At 43.6% G+C, this 12074-nt stretch overlaps 1 protein-coding gene across 2 annotated transcripts in view; it reads left to right on the top strand.

Moving 5' to 3' along the window:
* The window catches only part of PMEPA1 (prostate transmembrane protein, androgen induced 1), a 95945-nt gene extending 85516 nt beyond the window's left edge, over positions 1–10429 (top strand). For both annotated transcript variants that reach the window (XM_068263868.1, XM_068263869.1), the window contains exons 3-4: positions 5374–5427; positions 8381–10429. In XM_068263868.1, the coding sequence (XP_068119969.1) occupies positions 5374–5427; positions 8381–8923 (597 nt within the window). In that variant the 3' untranslated portion in view covers positions 8924–10429. The remainder of the gene's footprint in view (positions 1–5373; positions 5428–8380) is intronic.
* The last annotated feature ends 1645 nt before the right edge of the window (positions 10430–12074 follow it).

Here is a 12074-nt window from a genome sequence, read left to right as displayed (position 1 = left end):
ACTTCACCAGTGCGGTCGCTTCTATGTTACTTCACTAGCGCGGTCGCTACTATGTTACTTCACCAGCGTAGTTGCTACTATGTTACTTCACCAGCGCGGTCGCTACTATGTTACTTCACCAGCGCAGTTGCTACTATGTTACTTCACCAGTGCGGTCGCTTCTATGTTACTTCACCAGCGCTGTTGCTACTATGTTACTTCACCAGTGCGGTCGCTACTATGTTACTTCACCAGCGCAGTTGCTACTATGTTACTTCACTAGCGCGGTCGCTACTATGTTACTTTACCAGTGTGGTCGCTACTATGTTAGTTCACCAGTGTGGTCGCTACTATGTTAGTTCACTAGCGCAGTCACTACTATGTTACTTCACCAGCGCTGCCGCTACTATGTTACTTCACTAACGCGGTCGCTACTATGTTACTTCACCAGCGCTGCCGCTACTATGTTACTTCACTAACGCGGTCGCTACTATGTTACTTCACTAACGCGGTCACTACTATGTTACTTCACCAGTGTGGTCGCTACTATGTTAGTTCACTAGCGCAGTCACTACTATGTTACTTCACCAGCGCTGCCGCTACTATGTTACTTCACTAGTGTGGTCGCTACTATGTTAGTTCACTAGCGCAGTCACTACTATGTTACTTCACTAGCGCTGCCGCTACTATGTTACTTCACTAGCGCGGTCGCTACTATGTTACTTCACTAGCGCGGTCACTACTATGTTACTTCACCAGCGCTGCCGCTACTATGTTACTTCACTAATGCGGTCGCTACTATGTTACTTCACTAGCTTTGCCGCTACTATGTTACTTCACTAGCGCAGTTGCTGCTATGCTACTTCACCCGCGCAGTCGTTACTATGTTAGTTCACTATCGCTGTCACTACTATGTTACTTCACCAGCGCGGCTGCTACTATGTTACTTCACCAGCGCGGTCGCTACTATGTTACTTCACTAGCGCGGTCGCTACAATGTTACTTCACTAGCGCGGCCGCTACTATTTTACTTCACTAGCGCGGTCGCTACAATGTTACTTCACTAGCGCGGCCGCTACTATTTTACTTCACTGGCGCGGTCGCTACTATGTTACTTCACCAGCGCGGCTGCTACTATGTTACTTCACCAGCGCGGTCGCTACTATGTTACTTCACTAGCGCGGTCGCTACAATGTTACTTCACTAGCGCGGCCGCTACTATTTTACTTCACTGGCGCGGTCGCTACTATGTTACTTCACTGGCGCCATCGCTACTACTTTAACATGGTAGCGGCTGCGCTAGTGAAGTATTGATGTTACTTCACTAGCCCGGCCGCTACTATGTTACTTCACTAGCGCGGTCGCTACTATGTTACTTCACCAGCGCAGTTGCTACTATGTTACTTCACCAGTGCGGTCGCTTCTATGTTACTTCACTAGCGCGGTCGCTACTATGTTACTTCACCAGCGTAGTTGCTACTATGTTACTTCACCAGCACGGTCGCTACTATGTTACTTCACCAGCGCAGTTGCTACTATGTTACTTCACCAGTGCGGTCGCTTCTATGTTACTTCACCAGCGCTGTTGCTACTATGTTACTTCACCAGCGCAGTTGCTACTATGTTACTTCACTAGCGCGGTCGCTACTATGTTACTTCACCAGTGTGGTCGCTACTATGTTAGTTCACCAGTGTGGTCGCTACTATGTTAGTTCACTAGCGCAGTCACTACTATGTTACTTCACCAGCGCTGCCGCTACTATGTTACTTCACTAACGCGGTCGCTACTATGTTACTTCACCAGCGCTGCCGCTACTATGTTACTTCACTAACGCGGTCGCTACTATGTTACTTCACTAACGCGGTCACTACTATGTTACTTCACCAGTGTGGTCGCTACTATGTTAGTTCACTAGCGCAGTCACTACTATGTTACTTCACCAGCGCTGCCGCTACTATGTTACTTCACTAGTGTGGTCGCTACTATGTTAGTTCACTAGCGCAGTCACTACTATGTTACTTCACTAGCGCTGCCGCTACTATGTTACTTCACTAGCGCGGTCACTACTATGTTACTTCACTAACGCGGTCGCTACTATGTTACTTCACTAGCGCGGTCACTACTATGTTACTTCACCAGCGCTGCCGCTACTATGTTACTTCACTAACGCGGTCGCTACTATGTTACTTCACTAACGCGGTCACTACTATGTTACTTCACCAGTGTGGTCGCTACTATGTTAGTTCACTAGCGCAGTCACTACTATGTTACTTCACCAGCGCTGCCGCTACTATGTTACTTCACTAGTGTGGTCGCTACTATGTTAGTTCACTAGCGCAGTCACTACTATGTTACTTCACTAGCGCTGCCGCTACTATGTTACTTCACTAGCGCGGTCACTACTATGTTACTTCACTAACGCGGTCGCTACTATGTTACTTCACTAGCGCGGTCGCTACTATGTTACTTCACCAGCGCTGCCGCTACTATGTTACTTCACTAGTGCAGTTGCTGCTATGCTACTTCACCCGTGCAGTCGTTACTATGTTAGTTCACTATCGCTGTCACTACTATGTTACTTCACCAGCGTGGCTGCTACTATGTTACTTCACCAGCGCGGTCGCTACTATGTTACTTCACTAGCGTGGTCGCTACAATGTTACTTCACTAGCGTGGCCGCTGCTATTTTACTTCACTGGCGCGGTCGCTACTATGTTACTTCACTGGCGCCATCGCTACTACTTTAACATGTTAGCGGCTGCGCTAGTGAAGTATTGCTGTTGCAATACTTCACCGCACCCGGCAGTTAACGGAACACGCGTTACTATGTAAACAAGTGTGCATAATTAAAAAAGGCAAGCTACACAATGCGACCCCGCGTAGCGTGCATTGCGAACCCAAGTTGTTTTTTAACTTGCGCTGCTGTAGCATTGCAGTTTTGTGCATCATTGAGTTGATTAGGCTACTGCTAGGAACTGTAACCAGGGCTGATCAAATCCGATCCGGGAGACATCCGGATAGTTCTATCCGGATATCTCCCAGTAAACCTGTGCGGGGTGGGCAGGGGGGGTCAATCTTACCTGTCTGACGTCTTCTTCGGTCCGTCCCTCGGCGCCTCCCACGATGCGGTCCAAGCGGCGGTCATGTGATTACAAACACTTCCGGGTTGAAGGAGGAAGTGTTTGTAATCACGTGACGCACGTGAAGCGCATCGTGGGAGGCGCCGAGGGACGGACGAAGAAGACGTCAGACAGGTAAGATTGACCCCCCCCCCCCCCCCCCCCGCACAGGTTTACTGGGAGATATCCGGATAGCAACTATCCGGATGTCTCCCGGATCGGATTTGAGCAGCCCTAACTGTAACTAAGGATTGAACTTCATCCCAATCGGTAGCTGATACCCCCTTTCCCATGAGAAATCTTTACCTTTTCTAGACTAGATCATCAGGGGGCTCTGTGTGGCTAATATTGTGGTGAAACCCCTCCCACAGTGTGATGTCATGACCATGGTCCTGACACTTTCCTGTCTGTGAACCTCATTGCATTGTGGGAAATATTGTTTTCATTTGCCAAGCAACCAGTATCGCCCTCTGTGCATTCAGTATGTATATTTATAAAAAAAAAAAAAAAGACAACCTTTTAGCCTATCGCGTTGTTAGGGGGTGTAGTTATAGATAATGGCCTCAATTCACTAAGATCATGCTGGAGATAAGGCAAGAGAACTTACCCAGTAAAGGTAGCCATACACTGGTCGATTTGCCATCAGATTCGACCAACAGATAGATCCCTCTCTGATCGAATCTGATCAGAGAGGGATCGTATGGCTACCTTTACAGCAAACAGATTGTGAACCGATTTCAACCTGAAACCGTTCACAATCTGTTGTGGTGGTGCCGCTGCTGCTGCCCCCGCCCGCCCGCATACATTACCTGCTCCGCCGGCGCGACTCCAGTCCCCCGGTCACCGCTGCTCTGTCTGCGCTCTGGTCTCCAGGTCCGGCATGCTTCACTTCTTCTAGCCCGGCAGGAAGTTTAAACAGTAGAGGGCGCTCTACTGTTTAAACTTCCTGCCGGGCTAGAAGAAGTGAGGCATGCCGGACCTGGAGACCAGAGCGCAGACAGAGCAGCGGTGACCGGGAGACTGGAGTCGCGCCGGCGGAGCAGGTAATGTATGCGGGCTCTATTGCGTCGGTCGTCGGGCACTCGAACGCCGCTAGCGATGCGCTCTTTACCCGCGTGCGATCGACGGTTATTTTCCGCACGGCGCGATCGACGGGATCGGACGAAATGGATCGAAATTCGGCGTGTAGCGTGAACGATTGGCAGCAGATTCGATCCCAGTGATCGAATCTGCTGTCAAATCGGGCCAGTGTATGGCCAGCTTAAGAGTTATTTTATCTCTTCATTCCTTAAGTTACCTCCTCTGTAGTTAATTTACCTCTGTAGTTAATTTACCTCCTCTGTAGTTATTTTCACACGCAGTTAACAAACAACCTGTCTAAACTGTGCAGTTATTTTAAGGATTGAAGAGTTAACTTAAAGACAGAAGAGTTAACTTTAGGTTTGCCTGAGGTAAAATGTTTCCTAAATACGACATGCCTCGTCACCATGGTAATAACTCTAGAAACGTTATTAAAGACAGGAGATAAGCTTAGTGAATTGAGGCCATTGGCAGTTGGTGCTGTCAAGTTTTTCTTTTTTTTTCTTTTTTTTTTTTTTTTTTCTTTTCTTGTCTTCCAGTAGTAAAGATGAGAACCTGCAGGCTGTTTGTGGAGCAAACATGAACAAATTACATGGCGAATATCAATCATTTACTGATCTCTCTCTTATTTTTTAACTTCTCACTTTGCATTGTATTTAATTATACTTTTCCTACTACTACTATTTTCCAGTAAAGTTCCTCTAAACAACGGTTGCAACATGTGCCAGACAAAGGCTGTTGATGTGCATTAGGAGATTGTGGCCCTTGTTAAATTCCCTTTTTCTCCCACGTCTTCTCCTGGGTAATAATTTCCAGCAAGCCAGAAAATACAAAAATTTTGACAATACTTTTTCATTTTCTTTTTGGTATTTTTTTTTTCTTTAATTGCAGAATGCTGAAACCTAACTTTAACCCAAAGATTAAAAAGGATTTAGGAGAAAAAATGAATTGAATAGAATAAGGGCCTGTGGAAGTATGTATTACGGGCACACAACTGCGCATACCTCTAGTGTCAGCCTTTGCTAAGTGGGAGGGTTAGAATCAGCCTGCCAGCCAGTCAGTGTTTTCTTATGTCTAGAGCAGCCATTGGTTACTTTACAGGAGAGGTCAGAGCAAACGTTTCCTGAGCAGGAAGGAGTCAAACATTAGCCGGCCAGATTTTAATGCAGTTTATTTTTTTTCTGTCTGTTGCAGGAAGGAAGCCTGTGGCCTTCAGACAGCACAGTGTCGGGAAATGGAGTAGCAGAGGTAAGAAGCTCTCTCCCAGTGTGCTTGGGGGAAATAGGGTACCTGATATCCAGAATCCATTGCAAACCTATGCCTATGTTCCCCTGATTAAAGCCGGATTGTCAACAAAAAAAAAAATACCTATTACTCGCTGCTCTGTGTTTATTATGTAGTCTACAACCTGACCCTGCATTGCAAGCATTCCAATATAAGCATAAATGTTTCTGCTGTAATGAATCTTATCTCGAGAAGAGGGAAGCTTGTTGTCTTCCTTCCCACATTCCTGCTCCTCACTGATTGGCTGAGGGCAGTTCAGTGTGACACAAGGCTGAGACGGGAAATGCACCTCACCCATTTGCAGAAGTTGCTGAAATATAATCTATGCTATGCTCGCGTGTTTACAAAGCAAGCTATATATGACAGTGCAGTTTGTATGAGGGAAAAAAGAGTAAGGGAGGAAATTACATTAGGATTGGCTTCAGTCAGAGGCGGTAAAGATGGAAAATGTCTGAAACCGTTTTCTCTTTATTCACTATATAAAATTCACTGAAATAAAAAGTGGACCGTACAATTCATATGTAAGCAGAACAAGTATTTATCTACTTAGTTAGGTCCATAAATATTGGGACATTGACACAATTCTAACATTTTTGGCTCCATATACAACCACAATGGATTTGAAATGAAACAAACACAATGTGATTTAACTGCAGACTGTCAGCTGTAATTTGAGGGTATTCATCCACATCAGATGAACAGTGTAGGAATTACAACAGTTTACGTAAGTGCCTTCCACTTGTTAAGGGACCAAAAGTAATGGGACAGAATAATAATCATAAATCAAACGTTTGCTTTTTAATACTTGGTTGCAAATCCTTTGCAATCAATTACAGCCTGAAGTCTGGAATGCATAGACCTTACCAAACTCTGGGTTTCATCCCTGGTGATGCTCTGCCAGGTCTCTACTGCAACTGTCTTCAGTTCCTGCTTGTTCTTGGGGCATTTTCCCTTCAGTTTTGTCTTCAGCAAGTGAAATCCATGCTCAATCGGATTCAGGTCAGGTGATTGACTTGGCCATTGTGTAACATTCCACTTCTTTCCCTTCAAAAACTCTTTTAATTGCTTTTATAGTATGCTTTGGGTCATTGTCCACCTGCACTGTGAAGCACTGTCCAATGAGTTCTGAAGCATTTGGCTGAATATGAGCAGATAGTATTGCTCGAAACACTTCTTAACCACTCTGCGACCGCCTAACGCAGGATGGTGGCTGCAGAGTGGCTCCCTTGTTCCTCCGTCACGCCATATGGCATCATCTCGCTCCTCACGAGATGAGACGGGAGCTCGAACAAATGAATGACAAATACATCTGGCATATCTACCTTTTTTATAGCCCCCTTATAAACAAAGACCTGTCAGTTCATGGTCTCCTGTAAAACCCTTGCCTTCTCTGATGGGCCTGTTACTTCATGGTCTCCTGTAAAATCTTTGCTTTCTCTGAGGGACCTGTCGCTTCATGGTCTCCTGTAAAATCCTTGCCTTCTCTGATGGACCTCTCTCTTCATGGTCTTCTGTAAAATACTTGCCTTCTCTGATGGGCCTGTCACTTCATGGTCTCCTGTAAAACCCTTCCCTTCTCTGAGGTACCTGTCGATTCATGTTCTCCTGTGAAATTCTTGCCTTCTTTGATGGACCTGTCGCTTGATAGTCTCCTGTAAAATCTTTGACTTCGTGGTCGCCTGTAAAAAATCTTGCAAGCTCTGATGGACCTGCTACTACTTGGTCTATATTCTTTTGACACTTCCAATTTCTAAACTGGAACTTCTGTTGTGGAGGCGGAAGGGCCAGAAGCTGGAACGCAGCATGGTGTGCATTGTAAAGGAAGCAAGGGCATGTGTCCACTCGTCAGTTTTTCTTCATGAGTTGTCTGACCATTTTGCATTGCTGTCAATTGTTTTTCTGTATCTGAAAAATGCATTCAAGTGTAAACTAGCCCATTGATTAACATGGGTTGCAGTTTTCCCGTGCAGAAAATGAACAGAAAAACTGATGAGTGGAGACACGCCCTAAGTCACTTAAGATTTTTCCACCATTGACTCAAAGAGAACGAATCATCGGAAATTGGCCTATTGGAAGCCATTGCACCCTTCGTTTTTAAGTCCTCTTCCCAGTCCGTCAGGATGCTGGGAAGCGGACATAGTGTCAACTAGGCCTTAAAGTAAACCTACAGGTGCCTTTCCTGTAGGAACAGGTCTTGAGGACTCCTTTGGAAATACTTAATGCATACTTGTCTACAGTAAAGGTGCGTACACACGCATTACTAGAGAGAACGACGGGTCTCTCAGACCCTCCCGCTAGGCCGTCGTTCTCCCGACAGTACACACAGCACTACTGTCGGGAGAACGACCGCCCAGCGGGAGGGTCTGACGGACCCATCCTCTTTAGTAGTGCGTGTGTACGCTGCACCTTTACCGTATGGCAGCAAGAAAAGGGAAAACCTTCTCAGTGGGTGGCATAGTAAATGGCACTCTTGCTTTGCTAAAAGCATGCTGATAAGTTAATTGGTGGTAGGGGTTGGCCAACGAGATTCAAAGAATTCCAAAGTGATGCAGAATTATGCAAATGTATGCAGCTTTAAAATGGGCCAGTCGAACGAAGACGAAGTAGGACTCTGGTCCATTTTCAAGCTGCATAAATGTGCATACTTCTGTATCAACTTGGAATATTTTGCATCTAATTTACCATCCCCATTGGTGATCTGTTAACCATAGATCAATTTTTTGTGCTTTTTTTTTTTTTTTTTATAGTAAATAAGTATTTTTAGTGTTTCCATATTTATTGATTATTGGTAAGTGGCTGAAGAATATTTATTGATCCATTCATCAATTAATTTTGACGTTTTTTTAATGACTATAGAAATATAGGACACGTGTAAAAGCACAACTAATGTGGATTTTTCCCCCCCTATTCTTCACAGCACATTTACACACCACGACCTTCGGATAGACTGAACCTCCCACCCTTCCTCCAGCAAAATCGCTTCAACCGTTTCCAGCCCACCTACCCCTACATACAGCATGACATTGACCTTCCTCCCACTATCTCCCTATCAGATGGTGAGGAACCACCTCCATACCAGGGTCCTTGTACATTGCAACTTCGTGACCCCGAACAGCAAATGGAACTCAACCGGGAGTCTGTGCGGGCCCCTCCCAACCGGACCATATTCGACAGTGACTTAATCGATAGTTCGGTCTACGGAGGTCCCTGCCCACCCAGCAGCAACTCTGGAGTGAGCGCCACTTCATACAGCAGCAATGGCCGGATGGAAGGGCCTCCCCCAACGTACAGCGAGGTCATAGGTCATTACCCAGGATCCTCTTTTTACCAGCACCAGCAGCAAAATATGGGCACTCCCTCCATATTGGAACACAACAGACTTCACTTGCAAAGCAATGGTCACGACAGCACAGCAACAAGGAGCAAAGATAAAGACAAGCAAAAAGGACAGCCATTTTAGAGAAAGCAAAAAAAGCCTGAACATTAAAAAATATATCAATAAACACTGCACTTCTAGCTGGTCCAGTTCGTTGTCAGTGCAGGCCACAATGCCACTTTATTGTGCTTCTGTCTGTCAACCTCTTGGGCACCAGATAAAGAACTTTGAAGAGGAAGCTTGGATGGAGGGGAAATATATTTTTCCCTTCTTCTCGCTTCTTGCTGTATAAATATTTACATGTTATGTCTGGTTTGAATGCACAAGCTGAAGAAGCTTGCCTTTGTTTATATGTTTAGCTATGTCTTTAGATTTCTCAACACCCGTTGCTCTTATTTTTATTTTTTTTATTATAATTATTATTATTTTTTTTTTTTAAAATGCTGAGCAGCGTATGTGAGTGCTTACTCCTGTATACCCCACCCACCTTATATCTATATATATTTTTTTCTTAATATCTCACTTAACGTTAAGGAAAAACAAAATCCTGAAATATTTGCACAAAACTATTTGTTTAAAAGACTTGCAATATATAAATATATATAAAAATGAAAAGAGAAAAAGTATGAGTGAGAGGAACTGTATTTTTCTATTAGAAAAGGGCCTATACATTTTTTGAGATGTTTGCATCAGAAATGGACAGTTTAAAAACAAAAAGAGCAAACTGATTTTTTGTTAATTTTTTTTTTTTGGGGGGTGGGGGGGATTGTTTGAGTGCCAACTCGGAAAGTGTGTTGTAAAATGTTGAGAGAAAACAAACAGGGGTTTTAGGATTATTTATATAACTATTGAAATTTTGCACTATTTTTTGATATGACTATACCAGTGCTTGTGTTAGAGGTAATGTATCAAGTCTACCACAACAATCCAAAACAAAAAATGGGGGGAAAAAATATCGAAACAAGGGATATCTGCAGCGTTGATCAATTATCTTTTGAAAATATTAAAACTCAATATGTTATTTTTAATGGATGATATTATGATTGTCATAGTCTTGGGTCAAAACGATGCATTCAGAAATTTGATCTGGTATTAGAATGCAGATAATTTTTTTTCCACGTTTTTGTTAAATTTTTTGAAAATGTTATTTGTCTTACCCTGCCTTTATAAAATGCTGTTTTCATGCACTTGCATTTCAGTCTCGTCACTAGTCACCTATAGACACATGGAGGTAGCCTTTTTTGGGGGGAGAACTGCACATGAAAGTAGCCTTATCAAGTCTTAGTGATGAAATCACAAGATGGCTGCCTCCGTGACCTATAGGTCATTAGTATTTTTCAAAGGGAACAAGAGCTATTTAGTAATTTTTGTGGGAAAAATTGAACTTCACTGAAGATTCCATAATGCAATTTATTGTCCACAGAGAACTTTTAGAAGAGTGCACAACCTAATCCTGAGGGGAAAAAAAAAAACTTTTGCCAGTGACCCTTGCTGTACTGTTCATACATTCCCTGTGACACCAGAAACAGTATTTAGGCCAATTATAAACCTAATTGGATATATAATAAATTGCTTTAAGAGCTTATGTTATTCATGTTTTGGTTCTTCATTATTTTTTTTTATTTTACTGGTTTTCCTTTGAATATTGTTTTGTTTTTTTGTTTTTTGTTGTTTTTTTTTGGGGGGGGGGGGCTAGGTGGGTTTACATCCCACTACATAGTTTTGGAGAGTGCCCTTTGAATTCCAATTGTTTTAATTTGCTTACTTTCTTTCTCCAGTATTGCCTGTGACTGATTGAATAACATCAATCAGCTGCTTAAAGAGAATCTGAGATGAACTGTGTGGCCTCCAGCCTCATGAGGTGCTTTGAGTCCCTCAAAGTGCCGTTCTTTCAGAAAACCTCCTAGTAATCAGGTCGGACACGCTCTCATGCGCAGCCACATGTGCATCCACGTCATGCTTCCGCAGCCTGGAGCATTGTACATCCACCTGCGCAGCAGTACTGCGCGGGCGCAGAATGCTCCTGGATACAGGAGTGTGACGGGGCAGGGCTGAGCCGTGCATGCCTTGAAGAACGCAACTGACCCCATTACGGGGAGGATTTCTGAGAGAACGGAGCAGCCGTGGGAGAACCTCAAGAGACTCCAAGCACCTTATGGGGCTGGAGGAATCCCTGGGTAAGTATTTACTGGGCCACACAGCTCATCTCAGGTTCTCTTTAATGCTAAAATTGTGAAACCTTTTCACATGGAACTGTAACCATTAGTTTGGTGCAGCAACTTTGCACAGAAAATTGCGGGCTACACACAACCATGTTGTCGGCCTCATAGGAGCACCTCATGGGCATCTGCAGTAAGATACGGGTTATTTTAGATGCCAGGAGAGCAAATAAAACATTACTTGTTTACCTTAGTTCTAAACACAGCTAAACAAGCAAATGCTATACAAATGCACATACCCAGCAAGCATTCCCATGGCACTCAGTTGCCTCAAACTTTCTCCATGTTTATTTTATGGCGTACTAAAGGAGGTCTCCAAAATACTCTAAAACTTGGCAAAATCCAAGGGAAAGGGGGTTTAATTTCAGGACATAACTTTTGTTCCATTAACTTGACACCTGAGCACAGGTAGACTGCTTCCAGACTGCCTGGGATGCTCAGTGACCTCATTTGCCTTTTTTACTTCAGCAAATTGGTTGTGGAATTCATTGACCCTGAAGGCTGGTTGAAATCAAACACCTACCTATCCACCAAAACTTCCCAAGACTGTATCATTATTATTTAAAACCCTGATTGTACTTTTTCAGGGTGTATAAATATATTACATTTACCCGTATATTTTTTTTTAACTGGAAAATACTTGAAATCCATTAACTTCTCATTGTTGACATAAAATTGGAAGGATTTTATTTTGTTTTCAAAGAACCGCTATTTGGTTTCATATTTCAGACTAAGTTACTGATCTTTAGCTAATTAAGGAGATGCTATGAAGAAGAGACCCTAAGCCTTAAGCATTGCTATGATGTCCACAAAAGTTAGTCACTCATTTTTTTCTTTTTTTTTTTCTTTTATTAAGCACCTCCTTGCCCATCTCATGAAACACAATGTAGGCTCTCGCTTTATGGATGAAATGCCTTTGACTGCTACTTGGTGTTTACCTGTTTTTAAATTTTGTAGCACATCAGTCTTATTGATGATGTACTTATCCCAATCAGAAGCTGATAACCCTTTCCCAC

The sequence above is a fragment of the Hyperolius riggenbachi genome, chromosome 12, assembly GCF_040937935.1.
Source record: "Hyperolius riggenbachi isolate aHypRig1 chromosome 12, aHypRig1.pri, whole genome shotgun sequence".
Lineage (NCBI taxonomy): Eukaryota > Metazoa > Chordata > Amphibia > Anura > Hyperoliidae > Hyperolius > Hyperolius riggenbachi.
This window is presented reverse-complemented; position numbering and strand designations above follow the sequence as displayed.